The following is a 24167-nucleotide window of genomic DNA, read 5'->3' as shown; positions in this document are numbered from 1 at the left end:
CTTCCTAACCGGCATCTTCCCTAGCAAAATGAAAACGGCAAAAGTCATTCCAATATTCAAAACCGGCGAAAAATCCCAATTCACAAACTACAGACCAATCTCTCTGTTCTCACAATTTTCCAAGATCCTAGAAAAGCTGTTTGTGGCCAGACTCGATAGTTTTATAGATAAACTACGACAAACAATATACAGTAGGGGTATTCATTGGCCTTTGACACTATTCATCATGAACTATTATTGAAAAAACTGGAAAGATACGGTGTAAGAGGAACTGCAAACTCATGGTTAAGGAGCTACCTTGGAGACAGAACACAATTTGTACACATGAATGGTGTAGATTCTGAAGAGCAAGGAATCACATATGGAGTCCCACAGGGCTCTGTATTGGGTCCAAAGCTATTTATTATGTACATAAATGACGTCTGCGATGTATTGAAACAAATGAGCTGTGTCTTGTTTGCTGACGACACTAGTCTGTGCTGCTCAGGAAAACACCTTGATCAGCTCTTGGATACAGTTCAAAATGAGCTTACAATATTAAAGAAATGGTTCGACATTAATAAACTATCACTAAATTTAAATAAAACTAAATTCATGATTTTCAGTAATAGATCAATTAACAGAGAGGCTAAAATCATGATAAACAAAGTAGAAATTGAACGCGTGTTTGAGAATAAATTCTTAGGTATAATTATTGACAGTAAACTTAATTGGAAACCGCATATAAATAATCTAAGGACAAAATTATCTAAAACCATTGCTATAATGTATAAAGCTAAACCTATTCTAAACCAGAACTCATTATATATGCTGTATTGCTCCCTCGTACTCCCATACATCAATTACTGTGTGGAGGTATGGGGGAACAACTACAAAACAACCATCCAGCCAATATTCCTACTTAAAAAAAAAGCCATAAGAATTGTCACCCAATCTGATTATTACGCACCAACCAACCTATTATTCATTAAATTAAACACCCTAAAACTCAAAGATATAGTAGATCTAAACACCGCAATAACAATGTATAAGGCACACAATCACCTGCTCCCGAGCTGTATCCATGAGCTGTTCTGGCCTAGAGAGAGCCGCTACAGTCGAAGAGGCACTTCCATTTTCAAACAAATAAATACTAGAACAAACATCAGAGAGAGGTGCATATCGGTCAGAGGGGTCAAGCTGTGGAATGGATTAGATGAACTAAAAAACTGTAGTACATTAAATAAATTAAAAAAATTGTATAGATCAAAAATAGTAGAAACATATAGAACATTGATATGATGTTTTGTTTTCTCGTTTTGTGTTTTGTTTTTGTTTTGTTGTTTTTTGTCTTGTTCCTGTTAACTGTATTGTCCTGTCTGTCTTTGTTTTATGTTATGTTTGTTTGTTCTTGTTGTTTTTTTCTCCCTTCTGTTTGCTTTGTTGTACTATTTTACTTATGAAAGCCATTTATTTTTTAGAAGGGTAGGCACTATAAGCTTTGGCTTCAGCCTACACCTTTTTGGTCTGTTTCTTTTGCAAAACAAAATGTATTGATTTGATTGATTTGTTATAATGACCAAAACAAATAAAACTCTACTCTATGACGCGTTCCTCCCTGATGTGCCATATCCACCTTAGTGATTATGCTGGGAGTACTATCTATTACCGCCCCAGGATCGCATTTTTAAATAAAAATACTACATTCAAACTTTATGTTGGGATATGGGCCAACATTTCAATAATGGGGCATTCCTAGTTTTGGAATAAAGATGCATTGCTTTTTCAAATTCAGCGTTATTAGTGCAGCCGCGCCCGGCAGCCGGCGAAAACTAGAGTTCTCAACAGGCACGAAAATTAAGGCCCAGCCCTACCTGGACCCTCATCAAACCCTGTACACTCAAGAGAATGTCCCCGCTACCACCCTTAGATCTCCATATACTGTACGGAACTCACCTGTTCTGACATTCCATAATGTTGATCTGACCTCATCAAACCCTGTACACTCAAGACACGTTCCTTATATGGCCAGTACAGAATTCATTCCATGTTGGTCTGACCACCCATGCAAAAGCGCCAGCGCTCGCCCAGCTGTCTGCCGCCAATGAGGCATCCGCGTGCACGCGACCTCGCCCTTTAGGGCGAGGTATCTTCTCGCCCTCAGGCGTCTTACTGGTAATGTTTTGATCTGGCTCTGTGTGTGTATGTGTGTGTGTGTGTGTGTGTGTGTGTGTGTGTGTGTGTGTGTTCACGTGCATGTGAGAGTGCTACATGTGACTTCAAACTCGGAATACAGTGGATGCATCCACGTCTCTGTGTGTCTGTGTGCACGCGTCCTCACGTGTGTGCATGCGTGCAAGGTTTTGTACTTTTACTTGTTTTTTGTTTTGTTTTGAATTTAGTGTAGTTTCAGTTATAGATTATGACAGTCTCACGCTAGTTTGAGTTGAGTTTTTATTATTTGTTTCTTTGTAGTGTTTAGTTTCGTTGTTATAATGGGAGGTATTTGCCAGAAGCTACAAGCTCACGCAAGGAATCAATGAATCAAAATGACAAGCTTGTTTTTGAAATGTATGGTTTAATAATCACGAGTGAAACAAAATAGCAGTCTTGGCATGGATATGCTTCAACTTGGCAAAGAGAAGGGCAAGAAAAACAAATCTCTGTGCTGTCTGATTAGTCTGATATATCTGCTACTTGGTCTGTGCATCACTGCTGCTTCTGAGTGACACCTCATAAAATCTCGAGCTACATCGATACTGGAATGTTCTCGTCAAGGGCAGGAGGAGAAAACACACCATGTGACTACTTTGGAATGCCACCCACCTAATAGAGATACAATCTGAAGCGTCTATACTGTCATTTTGTCACATGTTTCAGTGTTCCATTGCTGAAATGTTTGTACTAAAGTTACCTGCCATGCGTGAGCCCAGAACATATTATTTTCATCATTCCAACGGACCACACTGTAAAAGGCTAAACTGTTACTGAGAGGTTGCATTTAATAAGCAACGCACTGTGAGATTGTAGAGCTGTTGTTTTTCGAGATTTGGTGTAGTGGGAGAAAAAAGGAGGGGGCACCTGGGGGACCCCAGTCAACAAATATTGTGTTTAAGTAGCTAAATTGTAGATATTCTGTATTTCATAGGCAGTAGATTTGAGATGTACTCTTGGTGTGAACGGTAGAAGCCAGTGCATTCTGGAAAATATATCTACTATTAATATTGTATATTATTTGACTAAAAAAGCAATTAAAATAAATGTTATCAGTCCTCCCCACATGGACTGTAGCTTACATACTGTAGACTACGAACCTAGTAACAAAGCTCATTGTAAGTACAGATTCAGTTTGAATGCAATGGAGGTACAATCGTCAATCTGTGCCGGTGGTGACAGTGTGGCATAAGTTTGTACAACTGAAAATCACTTGTACAGTGTTTGTTTTGACGTCACATGAGCACACGTGTGCCTACTGTACAGCTGTAAGTGATAGTAAGAGTTCATGTTGCACATAATTCAGTATAGTGCATAAACTGCATACGTATATAAACACGTGATATCATCTGGAATGTTTATTTTTTTTGTCAAAGCCATATCATATAGTATATGGTAAAGCAGGAACTCATTGCACACGTTTTCGGCAGAAGAGAGTCAAACGTGCACTAGTGTGTTACATGTGGTCACATGCATGTCATTAAATGGACAATTAAATTATTTTATAACCAAAGCCTAGTTCACAATTACTTTATTTAACATTTAACATGCTTTCAGGTCATGCTTTTCACATTTTTATTTATCTCTTTTGCAATTATTCAGTTTTTCATTTGCTGTCAGCATTGAAAAAGAGCATTATTGTATTGCATAGAGCTTCCACTTTGACCTTATTTCTTCTATATTGTTAGATATTGTCATTAACATACTCTACCATACAGATTGGGCAAAATGTAATTGAATTCATTAAAAAAAAGTGACATGGTGCCGCTTTAAGTGTTACTCAAACCAGAGTTGATTTGTGGACACAGACATCCAACGGTTGACTGTATAGATTATGGAATCTCTCACTCCAAACTCTCACTCTACAGTATATTCCCTTTCTTTCTCTTTCACTCACACACTCGCTATCATTCAATCAGTCATCTGACTAGCAGTTCTAATCTGTTCCACATAATGACACAGAGGATGCTATCTTTTTGAGTGGTGCAACCACTCCCTTACGGAGCTATGTGGGTGGCTGGGTGGCTGGGTGGGTCTGAGCACGAAAACAGCATGGTTGTTTTTCACCACCTGTGCGCAACCTAACACACACACGCACATATTAACTGTATGGTGATTTTGGGTGTGCCAGTACAGTACAGTACAGTAGAGGGTACAGTAGAGGGACCCCCACACGGTAACTTTCATTTCTCAACCGTTTCGGACACGGGCGTCTTGCCGGAATCGTGCACCACTCACTTCACACAGGTGTGATTTTAGTGTTTGTGTTGTTAGCATGACTAACCTTAGTTACATTTTCTTAAAGGAGAATTCCATACTAAAAGGCTTTCTTACCTTTCTTTGTAGTTGTTACGTCCCCACCAAAGAGGTCCAGGTGTTATTTTGTGCAAAAGCTCCTTATTGGCTATTTCCCCTACCATAAGCCCTAAATGAATTGCATTGAATTGAATGGGGCTATGGGGTGCTAATTCGCTTATTTCCATTGCTCAAAATTATAATTTCTTTGTATATATCCTCTCTTCATAATGTAAATAATATCCCAAGCGGCACACTTTACTACTTCTTTCGATGGAAATAAGCGAACTAGCATAACACCCCATAGCCCCATTCAATTCCCATTCAATGCAATGCAATTCATTGAGGGCTAATGGTAGGGAATATAGCCAATAAGGAGTTTTTGCACAAAAAAACACCTGGACCTCTTTGGTGGGGACGTAACAACTACAAAGAAAGGTAAGAAAGTTAAGAAAGCATTCTAGCATGGAATTCTCCTTTAAAGGGTTATTTCACGTACAAGCATGTTTGGGGCTGTTTTAGGTTTCTTGATTCAGTATTTAGATAATTTTTCCTGTACAAACACATAGTAACTTCAAACTCCCTTTTAACCACGATAGATTGATTGAAAACACCATGTTTGGTGACTGATGTTGGCCCTTTAATAGCCTACGCCAGGGCTATTCAACTGGCGGCCCGAGGGCCAAATGCGGCCCGCGGAGCGCCCCCTAGTGGCCCTTGGAATAATAATTGAAAAAAAAAAAAAAAAAAAAACATTTTTTTTTTAAGAGAGAAAGTTACAGGTATGATGTGCGCGATATATAAAGTGCTAGATTATCATAATGACAGTAATCAGGCATAGTTGTTTCTAGGGGTGGGGGGCGAGGGGGGCAGCCCCACCCCATGGGGCCCACGTGGCCCGCGACCTGCAATTTTATTTGCGCACGCATGAGACTGGACCATGGTCTTATTCAAAACGTATTTATTATTACTTATTATTTGTGGACCTTCAGCATTTTTAGTTGAGGACCCCTGGCCTACATAGATCTTTGTGTTTGAACACAAAATGCATTTGTAGAATCCAAAAGAATCTGCGCTTCGCGCGCACGCTGTGCGGCCCTCCACACACAATCATTCTACAGCTGTGGCCCCCGACCTAATCTAGTTGAATACCCCTGGCCTACGCGAAGGGCGATGTTTTTTTAATTACTTTTTTCATTTATTTTTATTTTTTGACAATGGAAAGAAATCAATACAAATATATCTGATGTCAGATGGTCAAGATGAGCTCTCCAGGGGAGCTCTTATAATACTTAAGAGTCTGGGCAGATATTATTATTTTAAAAGCTTGTACTGACACTCAATTAAGCTTAAAAGAATGTCATTGCCGCCGCCAGGCACGAAACTGTGCATATAGGGCAACATGCCGAGGGGGGCAACAAAATGTGCCAAGCCGATCCTCTGTCTAAGTGTTTAGATTAGAAGATTTAAACTCATTGTTAAACACACCAACATTAGGCCAAATCAAATTGATGAAATGGCGAAAGTAGCCATCTGCAGTACATGAAGAAAAGGAGGTGGGGGGTGCAGCACAAACATATGGTGGGGCTCAGTGGCGAAACTAGGCTTTATCAGCCATGGGTTTTCTGATGAAACGGTCCCCGCTCGCACACGTGCATGTGCGGTCGTGAAAATCGGTTATTTGTCGGGTAATTTGGACCATTTGGCGCGGTTCTGGCACGTAACTTTGGCCAAATATTTACCTACAAGCTCAGAATGTGAAAGCAGAGTAGTTCCAGAGCGGCGGATTGTATGGCCCTGGTCTTTTCCTAGTGGGACTGAGGGTACTTGATCGCCGACTGTGGCTCAGGAGGTAGAGCAGGTCGTCCAATGATCCATGGGTCGGCGGTTCGATCCCGGCTCCTCCTGTCTACATGTCGAAGTGTCCTTGGGCAAGACACTGAACCCCAATTTGCTCCCGATGTGCTGGTTTATACCTTGCATGGCTTCCGCCGCAATCGGTGTATGAATGGGTGAATGTAATGCACAATCTATGTAAAGCGCCTTGGATAAAGGCGCTATATAAATGCACCATTTACCATTTTACCTCGGCTGGGTCACCTGAGTGAGGGGTATGATGTCCGAGAAACCTTGATGGCCTGAGGATACGTCCCAGGTGATGACTTTGGGATACATCACTGAGAACCTTGGGATACATCACTGAGGATACGTCCCAGGTGATGACCTTGGGATACATCACTGAGGACCTTGGGATACATCACTGAGGATACGTTCCAGGTGATGACCTTGGGATACATCACTGAGGACCTTGGGATACATCACTGAGGATACGTCCCAGGTGATGACCTTGGGATACATCACTGAGGACCTTGGGATACATCACTGAGGATACGTCCCAGGTGATGACCTTGGGATACATCACTGAGGACCTTGGGATACATCACTGAGGATACGTCCCAGGTGATGACCTTGGGATACATCATTGAGGATACGTCCCAGGTGATGACCTTGGGATACATCATTGAGGATACGTCCCAGGTGATGACCTTGTGATACATCACTGAGGATACATCCCAGGTGATGACCTTGGGATACATCAGTGAGGATACGTCCCAGGTGATGACCTTGGGATACATCACTGAGGATACGTCCCAGGTGCATCCATGCGATATATTTTGTTATAGTTAAGCCCCCTTGAGAGCCCCCCTTTTCTCCCAATTTAGTCATTGTGCCAATTCCCTCATGTATGCTGGTCCCTTCCCTACTGCGCCTACATGTGGTCCTACACTATAGGCATTAACACACACAATCACATGTCTCGACTCTCGAGTGAGGTGTTTCACTGTGAGGATGCAACGCCTGCTCACAAGTTGTCACAACATCAACAAGACCCAAGAGCACATCATGGACTACAGGAGGCCATGCAGACAACAAACACAGCCTCATCTTTGCTGCAGTGGAGAGAGTCATGACTCATGCAGCAACTTCAAATTCTTGGGAGTCCTTGCACATCCCTGAGAAACTCACCTCGGACATATATACACACCGAACAGGTGGTGAACTATGCAAAATAGGTAACGCCTGGGATTCCAACTCGGGTCTCCCGCGTCAAAGTCCAATACCTTAACCCCACTAGACATCCCTATTGACCGGAGGAGATATTAGACTTTTGAGGCCCTCAGACTGAGGCCTGTGAGCAGTGTTGTTTTCGTCGAGTAAAACTATGACGAGAAATGTTCGTCGACTACCTTTTTTCACTGACGAAAACTAAATGAAAACTAAGCTATGGTGACTAAAACTATGACTAAATATACTGTCGACAACGGGCCAGTTGTGCTGTTTTGTAGTACAGTATGTGTGCTATGTAAATCCATGTGTGTTCATGTGTATGTGTGTGTGTGTGTGTGTGTGTGTGTGTGTTCCCTATAGCTGTCATGTGCTACAGCACATGTTTTAAGAATGTCACCATCAGGGGCTATACCACTGGGTCAGGAGGAACTAACATACTGTACAGGTGGTGCTCCGAGTAGGAGGACACGCCTCTCCAAAGACCCATATATACCTGTTGTGATGCTTGCAAGTCTCTCAGGAGCAACGGCAGACTGAGAACTGACCATAGATAGCTCATCTTCAGAGGCAGCAGCAGCACCAACATGGGGAACTGTGTTCAGGGAGCCAGGAACTTCTTCTGCCGGCAGAAAAACACCAATGTGCATGTCAGTTTGCCAGCGGTGTCAATGGTATGGCAGATTGCCATGATCATCCTATTTGGAGTCTTCATCCGTTATGATGACGAGTCGGACACGGGGAAATGGATTGAGCACAAAAAGCACTACAACATTACCAGCGATGCCGAAAACGACTTCTACTTCAGATATCCAAGTGAGTATTTAAGAACGGTCACTTGTATCTTTTAGCTGGATGTTGTTTTTGCGTTCATTTGCTGTACATAGGCTACAATGTTTATTTATTTAACCAGGATAGTCCTACTGAGATTATTTTTTTCTTTTTTTAAATCTCAGTGGGACTAAAAACTATTTTTCAAAGGAAACTTGACCAAGACAGACAGCAGCATAATTAAAACCCCAGTTACAGACAGAACACACAAAAGCATACAAATTTGTAGGAATTCACATTTCAAAATACATGTCTAGCAGTTCATTTCATAAACGGGTATAGTCTAACTTAAAAACATTGAAATTGGCATATTAATATTGGCATATTAATATATTTATTTAACAGCATTATCTAGATTAATTTAGTGAATTAAGTTATTCTGCATGCCATCTCACCTACAGTGATATTTTAAAGTGGAAATACATTATAAAAAAGAAATTTCTTAGCTTGAAAATCGGAAGAATCTTGAAAATACTCCTTTGAAAATACTTACTTAACCTATTGCCAATTTTATGAATAATCATTGTATTACAACACTACACCAAAATAGTCCATTTCATGTGCTGACATAGGTCATCTCTGGATCTTTTCAATTGGCACTGATTAGTAAGCTGATTTTCAGAATGCATGTGCTGCTTGTTTGAACGGTCAAACACAAATTATTTCATTGTATGCCTTCCTTGGCAGTTTTGTACCGATTAATTTCATTGACAAGTTGATGATCACAGAGAACATTAATTGTTACGTAGATTGTTATCTAATGAGCAGCTGAACTGTTGACTAAAGGCAAATGAAACAATACTTTGTTTCTAAATCAAAAGTTGCCTTGGACTTGTTTCCACATAATGCCAAAAGCAATGCTTTACTGGTACAACTAAATTGAACATATCAACAATACATTTTCTTAGCTGCACCTGCACCTCCCTGTCATGACACATGAGTCTTGACACTGTGAAAAGGATAATCTTACCTCAACTTGATATTATTACAATGCAGTTTAGCCTGTGACTTCAACTATTAAGCCTAATTCATATATATGTGAATTAACCATAACACTCTTTGTTTGCAGGCTTCCAGGACGTCCATGTCATGATCTTCGTTGGCTTCGGCTTCCTCATGACCTTTATGAAACGCTACAGCTTCGGCGCGGTGGGGTTCAACTTTCTGATTGCGGCTTTTGGTGTCCAGTGGGCTCTTCTCATGCAAGGCTGGTTTCATTCTCTCGACCACGAAACCGGAAAGATCTACATCGGAGTTGAGAGGTAATTAAAGCTTTCCTAGAAATCAGAACAGTGCAGTCATGCCATAAATCTGTCAACATAAGTTTATTATACTGTAACTTAAGCTACACCTTAAGCTATACCTACAATAGGCTATATCTGTATATCACATGAACGTACAGTACTTATGTAACACTCACATTACTCATTCATTACTCCTGTCACTCTTGAGTACACGTGTGTTCTTTTCCTTTGTACTCTTACCGGTTTGAATGACGAACATACTTTCTTCTTAAAAGATTACGATCTGCACTGCACTGCAAGTTAGTCTGCTCAATGTCTAACATCATATATCATCTTGTCCTGTCCCCACTCCACCCTCCTTCAGTCTCATCAATGCAGATTTCTGTGTAGCTGGCTGTCTGATAGCCTACGGCGCCTGCCTGGGAAAAGTCAGCCCAGTGCAGCTATTGGTCCTTACCCTATTTGGTGTCACGCTGTTTGCTGTGGAAGAGTACATTATACTCAGCCTCCTACATGTGAGTCCAATACACAATACAGAGGGATCATTCTATTGACCCAAAACATAGGTTTTTCCAATGGGCAGTTAATTATCCCCTGAATCAGTTATGTTTGATAATTGATAAATGTAAATATTTTCGATTCTAAAATAATTATATATTATTTGCAGTGCAGAGATGCCGGTGGCTCCATGATCATTCACTGCTTCGGAGGGTATTACGGCCTGGCCATCTCCTGGGTCCTCTACCGACCAAACCTACACCAGAGCAGCGGCCGCAATGGTTCCGTCTACCACTCTGATGTGTTTGCCATGATTGGTGAGTTGGAAATGTCTTGACTATATATATATGCCTGCCAGTCGCACCAACAAACACAGTCAGTCTTGTTTGTGGGTGGGCAGCCGGCAGGGGAAGGGTGATCTTTGTAGCTTCACTATGACTCCTGCAAGTTGGTCCTGTTCAGCAGTGAGTGGAACTGGAATGACTAGGATTAGCGTGTTCCTCCACAAAATACTACATCCTCGCAGTCAAGTAAAAAGAAACGGCTGGTGTACCAGAGCAGACAAGTATAGTTACTGTAGCACTAGCAGTGATGGGGATTACTAACAAAATGCATATAAAATGAAAACCAAAAACACAAAAAACAAACAATGATTGTAATGCATTGGTGACAGAATCCTATTGTCCTGTTGAACCTCACACAGGCACCCTGTTCCTGTGGATGTTCTGGCCCAGTTTCAACGGCGCTATCACAGACCACGGTGACGGACAGCACAGGACAGCCATCAACACCTACCTGGCCCTGGCCTCCTGTGTTCTGACCACCGTGTGTGTGTCCAGCGCCTCACAGAAGGGCGGCAAGCTTGATATGGTAACAAACAAATGACTAAAGAGCTGTACTCGACCACTTTCAACCTGGGCGTCCTTGCATTAAAAATAAACAATAATACCGACAAAAATAAATAAATAAAATTGAAAAAATATTGAAAATAGCCAATCTGCTATTTCCACTATTTTTGAAAGTTGTTGAGAATGCAAAATATAGGGCTTAAAATGACCATTTCACCCATTTTCAACCTAACCTTCATTTCGGCCCTCACTAGGGCTCATTATTTTTGTACTGGGGGAGTTCAGAAACCTGCCTACCAGTGACATCATCACTGGGGAATACAAGCTAAAGAGAAACTCCAGGTTTTCTACTCCTGGACAGTTGGCATGTTATAGTAGAAGCCATTATTCTCGCATTAATAAAACAAAACATTCAAAGTCTTGTTTGATGATGTCACTGGTAGGCGGGTTTCTGAACTGTCCACTTTGCTTATCTGACTGAGACACAGGCCGAGTAGGGAAGGGGAAGTGGGCCTTTAAGTCAGTGGTTTCCAACCAGTGGTCCGGGGACCACCAGTGGTCAATGAGGAGGTTCCAGGTGGTCCCGAACAAATGGACCCTTATAGATATTTAACTCTTGAGAGTCTAAAATGAAAACAAATGGGCCCTTACAGGTTTATTTGGTTTCATTTTATGCTCTCAAAAGTTATTGTTAAACACATTTGCATTACTTAATGTACAAGCAGTCTAGGCTACTCTATTAGAGAATGTAGAATATTTGCAATTTTGATCAACTTTTGCTGTTGTCTCTCCTATGGTACCATTAACATCAATACACAGCATGAAATTGTTTACAATTAATTCTATCCAACGATAACGAAATATCCTACGTTTTGGGTCTGAGAGGCTAAATGTCATGAAGTGGTGGTCCGTGGCTCAAATGCCCAATAAAGAATGGGCCTAGTCGGTATGAAAAGGGTTGAAAACCACGGCTTTAAGTGGTTAAAAGTTTCATTAAATAAATGTATGATGAGCATGCAATGATCAAACCGTTGAGATGTAATGTGCAGACTATCTTGAGGCATGTATTTTGACCTGACTGACACGCCCTCCCTCTGTGACTGACAGGTACACATCCAGAATGCTACCCTGGCAGGGGGCGTGGCCATGGGAACATCCGCTGAGTTCATGATCACGCCATACGGCGCACTGATCGTGGGCTTCTGCTGTGGCATCATCTCCACCTTCGGCTACGTCGTCGTCTCTGTGAGCACGCACATTATTCATGTTGATTGTGTCCATGTTTGAAACCGTGTTGTTTTTTGGCAGCAAATTTCTATTTTAGTTTTAGTCATATAGGTCTCCTGAATAGTTTTCATTTAGTTTTAGTCACATTTTAGTCACCTGGAATGTTTTGGTGTTAGTCTAGTTTTAGTCGACTAAATGTCATAAGATTTTAGTCAACTAAATGTAGTTTAGTTTAGTCGACTAAAATGTATTTTGGCGGGCCTCGATGCCGTCGTAATGACTGATTTTGAACTTGATGAAAATAGCAGATCTACAAGCTCACAACGCGTCGCGCTGCAACGCGTTGTGAGCTTGTAGATTTGCTATTTTCAGCATGCAACCAAGTGTAAAATGGCTTATACTGGATCTCTTGTCCATGACTATAGTCCATCCCTAACGTTTTAGTCTAGTTTTTATTTGTTGACGAAATTGGCAATATATTTAGTCTCAGTTTTAGTCAGCGAAAAAAGGTAGTCGACGAACATTTTTCGTCATAGTTTTAGTCAACGAAAACAACTGCTAGTGTTAATTTCACCGCCAAGAGAGTAAACTAAAAATAAACCCTTCGGAATTAAATGAACGCTGTTTCATTACAGTGTAGCAGAGCAAATTAAATGTGACTTCAAGAAGGAAAGGAATACTTATTTTGCATGTCACCCGTAGCCTGGAGTAGGAAGGTGTCCTCTGGGTGCTGTGCTGCTTAAACAAACTGTAGAAATACAATTTTGATTGCACAGGAAAAACCTGGTCATTCCTCTGTGACTATTTTCTTTGTTCTTATTTTCTTTTTGAAAATGGGTTGAGTGAAGTCAAATCGTTCTGCTATTATTTGCTTAACTTTCTCCGTGTCATTTTGACAAAAGGCCTCGCATGACATATGACGCGTGACGTGTAGGTAACAAACGATCCCCTGTCACTTTGCTGCCTTCCAGCCTGCGATGGAGAAATACTTGAAGATCCAAGATACCTGTGGCGTCCACAACCTGCACGCCGTACCGGGGATGCTGGGAGGGTTTACCGGAGCCATCGTTGCTGCAGCAGCCACTGAAGCAGTCTATACAAGGGAGGGGTGAGTGGAAACACGCACGCACGCACGCACGCACGCACACATTTTTATCCATTGCATTCCGAGTTTGAAGTCACATGCAGCACTCACGCATTCATGTTAACATGCACGCAAGCACGCGCACACACACACACGCACGCAGTCACACACACACACACACACACACACACACACACACACACACGGATGGATCATCCATTGCATTCCGAGTTTGAAGTCACTTGTAACACTCACACATGCACGTGAACACACACACACACACACACACCCACGTCCCACACACACACACACACACACACACACACACACACACACACACACAGGTGTGTCTCAAAGTGGAAACTGTTTTATCTTCATAAACTATCAGAAACACACATCTCTCCATCAGTAAACCGAGACACTGATATCAAAGTCAGGTGACCAGGCTTTGTTTCTCTTCCAGGAGACAACTGAATTAGAACACTTTATCTCCTCAGCAATGTTTATTCTTTAGTAAATGTAATCTGTTCATATAAGAAACAACTTTGAGAATTTAGGCCACATTTAAGTAATCAAGAACACGTTTTAGGGATTTAAGTCACTGTTTAACCATCTACTAACAGAATAAACGTTAAAGGTATATTCAGTGATTTCACTTAATTCAAATATCACTTATTTTTTTGTTTTGTTGTGATAATCCTCTCTACTATAGAGTGTGCTGACCATATAAGGAGTTCCTCCCTGTCCCCAGTTAACCCCTGGGGGTCAAAAAACCTTAGGTTTCGTTTTTGGCTCTCTATCCTGATTGGATGAAAGGCTTAGGTCCCAGCCAAAAACGAAACCTAAGGTCTTTTGAGTGAAATCACTGAATATACCTTTAATGCAGTATCATTATAAATAAATGGCCCTTTCGCTTTCTCAAAACGATCAAAATGGAATTCAGATAGAAAATGACGTGTAATCGGATCTCGCAGGAAACATAACATTATGCCCCGTTCTCCACAGGTTGGTCAACACCTTTGACTTTTTCGGGGACTTTAAAGACAGAACTGTGCTGACGCAGGGTGGCTTCCAAGCTGCTGGGACATGTGTGTCAGTAGCATTTGGACTTGGTGGAGGATGTCTCGTTGGTAAGTTTGGAAACTTTGGACTGTAGGCCTATACCGTAATATATCTGAACCAATATAGGCCTACAATTTCCTTGTCATGCCAAGTGGTCTGTATGTCTTGTGGATTGACAATAGGACACCCCAAAGAAGATGCATAATCATATGTATTCATAGAGATCTTTTAGAAGTTATTTTAAAAATAAACAAACAAACAAGCCTGCAGCCATCATGAAACCACTACAGAGACTCAAGTCAAAACAGTTATAGGCTACTTTCCACGATCTTCAAATATCACAGAGAATCTGTATTTCAGCCTCCTAAAAATTTACCCCAGCTAAGCTTGTCATTTCCATTCAGTGAAATACATTTCTGCTTATTTTGACTTCTACAAATCAAAGTTGAGCTGGCTTTAACTGCTTTTCAGCCCTCCAATGACACAGCGAAGCGTCAACCTTACATTTTTGTTTCACCACTTCCACTCCTCTTCTCTCGTCCCACAATTTCCTGCTCCATTATGTAACAGCTGGAAGAAAAACATAATTTCCCTGTGATATTTAAACCTTTTCCGTTTTCATATAATCAGTGCACTTGAGCAATACTTCATCTGCAACTCTGCAGAAATAGAGCTGGCCAGGTTCTGTCACTGCTAGGCTAGTCTACTATGAACACAACACGATCTATGCTGTTTTTTTCCACATACTTAAAAAAAAACCCAGCTAACATCCATTCTTCTGTCTTCACAGGCTGCCTTCTGAGGTTCCCCTGCTGGGGAGACCCTGCTGATGACAACTGCTTTGATGACGAGGTTTACTGGGAGGTCAGTGCTATTCAGTATCTCACCACTAGATGACAGTATTGCCCCATTTCAGATTTTTTTTAATTGAAGGGATAGCCCCCTGAGATGCAGCGTCTCATTTCCAAGGGGGAACCCATGAAACATGAACCAGATACATAAAACATAGAGCACACAGATAGAGATACGATACAGATACATACATACCAGTGTATATATACATACATACACAGCTTGCTCAGCTCACCCTCTCCCACCCACCCCAACAACCGCCGCGTCTGTTAAGCATAACAGAAGAAAGAAGGGGACAGTGACAGTGCAAATACACCAGTGTATGTGTCATTGCTGGTACATGTCAGTTTAGAAGCATAAACTAGTTGAATCAAGATGTGGATGTAGGGACGTCCTGAAGCGACTGAAGGATGAAATAGATCTAAGAGAAGAAGGGATTTAACTGAAAATCTACAATGTTTCTTGTCAATGTTCTGATCAAATGTTACTTCTCCTCAGGTTCCTGAAGAGGAGGAGTTAATCCCCCCTATTCTGGAATACAACAACCATATGGTATTAAACAAGCATACAGAAATGTAAGTCCTACTCTCCCCAGTATAGAAACATCAATTACCACTATTTTATATGGATGATAAGAACCCTTATCATCCTTACCTGTTATTACATGGTCATCTTTTTCCATTGAACTCTAATTCTAAATACTTGTTCTCTGCTACAGGTCTGAGTCCAATTTCTCTGTGGATCAAGCATAGGCTAGACTCGAGCATCCCAGAAACAGCCCTGAAGTATGAATGAAGGACCCTCTCTGATAGAGAAGGCAATTCGTAGTACAGTTTGATTTTCCTGTGAAGTTGTATACAAATCGTGTATATTTTAAACTATTCAAATTAGAAGCCTATATGACAGTGGTGAGTCAGCGCAAAATAGGTGGCTACATTGTCATTTTCAATAATAGAAAAAAAAGCTTTATGACTATGTGTAGAATTATATGAATTCTCACCAAGGTAAGATATATTATATCAGTCCACATTACACATAAAATGGTACTGTCCTTATTGTACATTGATGGTACGTCTTAACAAGATCTGTGGAGAGGCAGGGAATACAGAATAATTGGGAGTGTTTGCGATTTTAACTCCACTAAACAGTGGAATGATGTATTATCTTAACTTAAAATGCTTCACAATTTAAATATTTGCCTTAAGAAATGTATATTTTTTAGATTAGAATTCAATGACACTGTAATGTACTTGTGACTTAGTCACCATGGATGTTGTAATATATTTTAAATATATATAGACTATATATTTATGTAAGTGTTTGTGGACACATCTATTGGAATTTAGCTCGTGCAACAAATTATCATGAACAGGATGAGAGATTTTGAGGTCGTATTTTCCAATTGATTTCTTTGCATAATTTATACGGGAGAAGTAATTATAGTATTTAAACAAAGAGTTAATGGTATTGAAGATCTTAAATAACTCTGTATGCAGTATATCTCTGTCTTATTAACAAAGTTGTGTTGCCATGATTATGACATGTTTTATGTACTGTTGAATGTGTGAACATCTGTTTGTCTAAATGAAATGTAGCAAACAGAAGGATGAATGAATGATGAATGTGTTCTGTATCTTCTTATTGTTCTTTGTTTTGGACTATGAAGAAGCTTTGTAAATATGTGTCTTGAAATATCACTGTGACTTTAATAAAGGTGCTTTCAAACTAATTGAACTGACATACAGACCTAGCTCTACGATTCTGGTAGGCTAGATGAGCATATGTGTGGGTGTGGATCGCTAAAAGAGAGGGGCTGAACTAGTCTGGGTCCATGTGGTCAATGGTCATCGGTGCAAACCTCCCCACTCCTTCCATTCTGATGGTAATGAAGGCCAGACAGGGTCATTTCCTGACCAAACACTGTGACACTGATGAACTCCAAACGCAATGTGTGGACATCGGCTTTATGCTGGCATGATAGATTTGCGGGTGGCTGGAGTTTTATTGAGTGAAGGGAAGAGGCCTCTACAATGACTGGAAGGGTTAAATGAGTTAACCAGGAGGTTACAACAACAGGGTCAAATACTGTGATTTAGACGAGAGTTGTAGTGAAATTAAAAAAATCACACTCGTGTGAAGTGTGGGGCACTCTTATCATCATACGTCATCATCATGCATCACATTCCGTGCTCAGCGAATCGAATCATTTCCGTTGTACAAACACACGAAGCTGGGCATAGGAGGGGCCAGCGCCCCTCAACAATAAAAGTGCACTGCCCCTTTCTTGTAGTTTCTGTAACAATAGGTTTTCTTTTACGGGGTGGCATTGTTAGTGCCACGCCCAACCCCCAACCTGGAGGGCCATTGAGGAACAAGACGTGAGGAAAATTGAAGTGTTCCGGCGAATATGCCAGATCTTTTGGCCAAATGAAATTTCCAATAATTAACTGTATAAACAAACGGGGAGCCAGAGCATCACCAGGGATATTACACACCGACGCCTGAGATGGCTAGCACATGTACTGTAGCTGACCCAACACTGCAAAATCATATATAGCTAATATTATTAATTAACTTTAATAGACTTATTGCTTACTCCACTATATGTGCAGGTATTCGAGCCTCAATTATTACTGGGAAAAAACATCAAATACATGATTAAAACCAGTGTTGGGCAAGTTAAGCTACATGTAGCTGACCCAACACTGCAGATGTTTGTTTGTATCAAGATCAAATAAATATGTTCACTCTAGCGATTAGCAGCATGGCACATTGAAAACTGGATAACATGCATGAAGTTAAAGTTTATTAGCTTCACTTTCTGGAATAACAACATATCCAAATTATTAACTGCAAAGATCTGTGCAATTCCAGTGTGCCTTCTTGCACCATGCACCACAATCACTTGACCAGTTTAATGCAGTTTAACCCATACTGCCAGCCGTATCAATGTAAAAAATAAAAATTGCCATTTTTTGAGAGGGAGTGCTAATCCTACTCTTTATCTCCCCTGAAAAGACCTGACGTTAAAGGAGAGTGGACACAGCTCCTCGTGAATCATATGACCCCTGGGAGTGTGTTTGTGAAACCACTTGGGCCACTATTGTCCCCCTGGGACTGGCCTCATCTGAAAAGCTGCCCAATGCCTGTAATCAGATTAAAGGTTGGAGGGACAGGGAGGAGGGATTTTCTCGGAATGGGGACGAGATTGTGGAAGTTCTCTAATCACTACCTGCTATTGAAGTGCAGAAGAGAGGCTAAATAACGCAGCAGGGGACCAAGCCACAGGGACAAATTGGCCTATTGTTGAGCGGGGTGCGACGGGGTGGGGTTGGACGGGGAATATAATCAGTGAGGTTAGAGTGCAGTAGAATTTGTGGAAGGGGGAAAGGAGGAGATCTGACAAACTCCTAAAAGGTGGTGGCCCTCTCCCCTCCGGCCTTGGCAATTATATCACCTTTCTGAGCTGATTGGAACAAGCTGCCGAATCCATCTGGGCTGATCAATGTGTGCAGCATCCACCATCTTCTCACCAGCCACGTGAAAGACCTATCTGAAGCTTTTCTGGTCCAAAACAGACGTACGGTATGTTAACATGCCCCATCAGAAAGCACCCTCCCTGTCCAGGGGCCCCTATACCAGTGCCTTGCAAAGACCACTTCACAATCAGGTTTTGTTCTCCTTGAAACATAGAGGATGTAGATGTGCATTGTTCATGGTGAGGGGTGATCTCATTTTGTAAAGGGGCTATATCTTACGCCACCCCTTAACCCTTATCCCTAAACTAATTTGCCATTTCTTACTATTTAAAAAAACCTTTTAAAATGGTTCAAATAGCCGATCTCCAAGCTCACAATGTCTCGATGTAGATCGGCCAGTTTAATTATTTTAAAATGTTTTTCAAAATAGTAAAAAATGGCAAATACGTTTAGGGATGAGGGATAAGGGTGCGGCGCAAGATGGAGCCCCAGGTCTCTGTTGCCTTTATGAAAGATTGGGAATTGAAAGAAAGAAAAATAAACAAAGGGAAATGAAGTCAGAGTGAAAGCAGGAGAGTGAAAGGGTGGCTATAGAGAGGACATCATCACCATCTAACCAGCACGGCTAACAATCTTGTAGTGCTAGTCTAGAGCTATGTAGTGTAATATCACACATATGGATGTCCTGCTGATTAGCTGCATTTCCCATATCCTTATGTCATGCCAGTCATGGTCACTCTCATCAAATGTTCATTTGACAGAACACTAGGCATTATCAGAGGCCAATCAACGCTTTTTATCCACTTGACAAGAGTCCATTGGTTGAGGTCAGAGGGGTAAGTCTCAGGGGGGTATATGACCCCTGTGCTAACATGGGGAGCTTTGATAGGAGCACAAAGGCCACGGGATCCTTGCCAGTGTGAAATAGGTAGAGATCAGAGCAGCTTTAGAACCTGTGAGAATGATCACAGCTGAATGGTTTAGCTAATTAAGGTGCTCCAACTGCATCCAATTAGAGCAAGCTAATAAATAAATAAATAACCATTGAAAACATATAATTGCTTGATTAAACTGAAGGACCTATCATATAAGCAAGGCCTGTATTTGCTTCTTATGGTCAGAATTCATGCGTACAAATTTAAGATGTGATGACAAAATAGCAAAACTTCCTATCCTATTTTCATTCCGTGGTATCATTGGCAGAATTTAAAAATATGGAAACATGAATTCCAAACATGATGTGCAGTCACCTACCCGAGAGCATATGACAAATATGTACTCAACATGTTATTCTTCAGTTCAGGAAGATAACACTCATTATTAATTCCATGAACTGCAGTCAGGGGTCATCCCTATGTTCCCCAGGTTCTATGTTCCCCTGGTTCTATGTTCCCCACTCACCCGGCCCCCCAAAAAAGGTTCTATGTTCCCCGCTCAACCAAAAAGAGGTTCTATGTTCCCCACTCAAAAAAGGTTCTATGTTCCCCACATAAGGAAAATATAGAAAATATGGAAACATGGAAATGGAAATTCCAAACATGATTTGCAGTCACCTACCCGAGAGCATATGACAATATCTTACACTACTCAACATGTTATTCTTCAGTTCAGGAAGATAACACAAAAATCTGATAATCCTTTTATAAACTGTTGCTCTAAACCACATTTTCACTTGATTTTGACAGTGCAGTTAAAAAAGGGGTACAAGATGGCAGCCAATACAATTAATGAGTGTGTTCAATGTGGATCTCATTATTAATTTCATGAGCTGCAGTCATATCACAGTAATACTGTATTAAGGTCAAACTTAGAGCATGGTCACACTCACATATGCGTCTGTAGGTGTTTGGTTTGATCACTGGGTGAAAAACTTTATGAGTTGTTTTGTTTAAGAAGTAACAAGTAACAGTCAATGTAAACATAAATACTGGATGTGATACTTGCAAGCTGTAATAGCACAGTTGGGAGAGCATTAGACTGTAGATCTGAAGGTTCCTGGTTCAAACCTGTGGTTCGGCAGTTGAAATGAGGTACAGACAACTGTATGACTCTCAAACTGATCTCACTGGGGCATGAACTGTATGAGTTTATGTTTAAGAACTAACAATACATTGAAAAATACATTCTGGATGTGTCACTTACAAGCAAACAAACAAAAAAGCAGTGTGAATTGTCTGGAACCAGTGGCTCAGTGTGTTAGAACGCTGCCACATGATCGGGAGATGGTGGGTTCAAACCCGACTCATACTTTTATTTTCAAGACCGATTTCAGAAGAAGAAAACAAACAAAAAAGCAGTGTGAATTGTCTGGAACCAGTGGCTCAGTGTGCAGCCCAGAAATTCACCTTGATTGTGTGCCTCAGTGGCCCAGCGGATAAGTCAAATGATATCCGTAGTATACCTAGTAGAAGTGTGCCGGTTTAAACTGCTAGTATCCAGCAGTTAGCTCAGTCTGATGAGAGGCCGTCCTTGGGAGCCACAGGTCCAGGGTTCAAATCCCACATTAGTCATAACTGTGACACTTTGCTTTGCACACTGATTTCTAGAAGGACAACTTTAAAGCAGCCCAGAAATTCACCATGATTGTGTGCCTCAGTGGCCCAGCGGATAAGTCAAATGATATCCGTAGTATACCTAGTAGAAGTGTGCCGGTTCAAACCCGACTCTTTTAATTTCAAGACCGATTTCAGAAGAAGAAAACAAACAAAAAAGCTGTGTAGTAGTATCCAGCAGTTAGCTCAGACTGATGAGAGGCTGTCCTTGGGAGCCACAGGTCCAGGGTTCAAATCCCACATTAGTCATAACTGTGACACTTTGCTTTGCACACTGATTTCCAGAAGGACAACTTTAAACCAGCCCAGAAATTCACCATGATTGTGTGCCTCAGTGGCCCAGCGGATAAGTCAAATGATATCCGTAGTATACCTAGTAGAAGTGTGCCGGTTCGAACCCGACTCATGTCTTTAGTTTCAAGACCGATTTCAGAAGAAGAAAACAAACAAAAAAGCTGTGTAGTAGTATCCAGCTGTTAGCACAGTCTGATGAGAGGCTGTCCTTGGGATCCACAGGTCCAGTGTTCAAATCCCACATTAGTCATAACTGTGACACTTTTCTTTGCACACTGATTTCCAGAAGGACAACTTTAAAGCCGCCCAGAAATTCACTATGATTGTGTGCCTCAGTGGCCCAGGGGATAAGTCAAATGATATCCGTAGTATACCTAGTAGAAGTGTGCCGGTTCAAACCCGACATACTCCTAGTAGGCGGTGATGGTTCAAATCACTGACACCTAGAGTAGGAATGGCCCAGTGGATAAATCAGATGATATCCATAGAATACCTAGTACAAGGTGTGGGGTTCAGGTAGGAGGAGAGTATACTGGGCAGGTAGGAGGAGATTAGTGGGGTCAGGTAGGAGGAGAGTAAGGTGGTCAGGTAGGAGAGTAGGCGGAGTTCAGTGAGGGGGAGTGTAGGGGGGAAGGTCATTGGGTGTCAGAGTGGTGGGGTCAGGTATGTAGGTGGGGGGTCAGGTAGGAGGAGAGTAGGGGTCAGGTAGGAGGACAGTAGGCTGATTTCAGTCAGTAGGAAAGGGGAGGGGCCAGGCAGGGGTAGAGTAGGAAGGGGAGGGGCCAGGCAGGGGGAGAGTAGGAAGGCCAGTTGCCAGCCGGGGGGACAGTAGGAAGGGGAGGGGCCAAGCAGGGGTACAGTAGGAAGGGGAGGGGCCAAGCAGGGGGAGAGTAGGAAGGGGAGGGGCCAGGCAGGGGGAGAGTAGGATAGGCAGTGGGAGAGTAGGATGGAGAGGGGCCAGGGAGAGAGTACGAAGGGGAGGGCCCAGACAGGGAGAGAGTAGGAAGGGGAGCGCCCAGACAGGGAGAGAGTAGGAAGGGTAGGGGCCAGGCAGGGAGAGAGTAGGATGGGCAGGGGGAGAGTAGGAAGGGGAGGGGCCAGGCAGGGAGAGAGTAGGAAGGGGAGGGGCCAGGCAGGGGAGAGTAGGAAGGGGAGGGGCCAGGCAGGGGGAGAGTAGGAAGGGGAGGGGCCAGGCAGGGGGAGGGGCCAGGCAGGGGGAGGGGCCAGGCAGGGGGAGAGTAGGGGGGTGCCGGGCAGGGGCCTGGCCCAATTTTTTAAATTAAATTTGGACCATATCGTACGGCATACTATAGCACGCCGTTTTTCATCATTTTTGAGGATTTGAAAAAAAATATTAAATTTAAAAAACGATGGGTTATAGCCCATCGTTTTTTGAATTTAGATTTTTTTTTTTTATCCTCGTTTTTCTTCATTTTGGACCATGGGCTATAGCCCATATCGTACGGCATACTATAGCAGCCGTTTTTCTACCTTTTTGAGGATTTGAAAAAAATAATTAAATTTAAAAAACGATGGGTTATAGCCCATCGTTTTTTGAATTTTTGATTTTTTTTTTAATCCTCGTTTTTCATCATATTGGACCATGGGCTATAGCCCATATCGTACGGCATACTATACAACGATGGGTTATAACCCATCGTTGTTCGTTTTTTTTTTTTTGCCTCGTTTTTCATCATTTTGGACCATATCGTACGGCATACTATAGCACGCAGTTTTTCATCATTTTTGCCATTGAGCCCCATTGTAAATTTGAAAGCACTATATTTCTAAAACTATGAAACATTTCAAAGATTCCTTTTCAGGCAAACATGTCCACCGTAAGATGAACCTAAGTAGGTTAGAATGGGGTTGCTAGGTGTAAGTATTTAGGACTAGTAGCATGCCAAATTTTGTGCTATTGCCATAGAGAATGCATTGGGCGTTTAAGTTAAATAACTCATAAACTACAAAACATAAAAATAAAAAAAAGTTCCAGCATGTGTCTCCACAGTAAGCTGAATAATAAAAAGTGTGAATGGAGTTTCTAGGTGAAAGTGACTTTTGACGTGCCTATAGAGCTGCCATTGAGCCCCATGTTAAATGTCTCAAATTTGAAAGCACTATATTTCTAAAACTATGAAACATTTCAAAGATTCCTTTTCAGGCAAACATGTCCACCGTAAGATGAACCTAAGTAGGCTAGAATGGGGTTGCTAGGTGTAAGTATGTAGGACTAGTAGCATGCCAAATTTTGTGCTATTGCCATAGAGAATGCATTGGGCGTTTAAGTTAAATAACTCATAAACTACAAAACATAAAAATAAAAAAAAGTTCCAGCATGTGTCTCCACAGTAAGCTGAATAATAAAAAGTGTGAATGGAGTTTCTAGGTGAAAGTGACTTTTGACGTGCCTATAGAGCTGCCATTGAGCCCCATGTTAAATGTCTCAAATTTGAAAGCACTATATTTCTAAAACTATGAAACATTTCAAAGATTCCTTTTCAGGCAAACATGTCCACCGTAAGATGAACCTAAGTAGGCTAGAATGGGGTTGCTAGGTGTAAGTATGTAGGACTAGTAGCATGCCAAATTTTGTGCTATTGCCATAGAGAATGCATTGGGCGTTTAAGTTAAATAACTCA

General features: G+C 41.6%; 1 protein-coding gene across 1 annotated transcript; it reads left to right on the top strand.

Annotated features, from left to right (window-relative positions):
• The first annotated feature begins 8059 nt into the window (after positions 1 to 8059).
• On the top strand, positions 8060 to 16927 carry LOC310854865 (ammonium transporter Rh type C 2-like). The gene is made up of 11 exons (XM_083759591.1): positions 8060 to 8370; positions 9455 to 9647; positions 9994 to 10144; positions 10297 to 10444; positions 10831 to 10997; positions 12083 to 12220; positions 13174 to 13310; positions 14292 to 14416; positions 15139 to 15212; positions 15699 to 15775; positions 15919 to 16927. Exons 1-11 carry the CDS (start codon positions 8142 to 8144, stop codon positions 15950 to 15952), a joined length of 1473 nt encoding a protein of 490 aa, XP_083615717.1. The 5' UTR covers positions 8060 to 8141; the 3' UTR covers positions 15953 to 16927.
• Positions 16928 to 24167: the final 7240 nt, after the last annotated feature.

This window comes from Protomyctophum parallelum (assembly GCF_964188405.1).
Source record: "Protomyctophum parallelum genome assembly, chromosome: 2".
Lineage (NCBI taxonomy): Eukaryota > Metazoa > Chordata > Actinopteri > Myctophiformes > Myctophidae > Protomyctophum > Protomyctophum parallelum.
The sequence above is the reverse complement of the archived record's forward strand: the minus strand, read 5'-3'. Positions and strand labels throughout refer to the sequence as shown.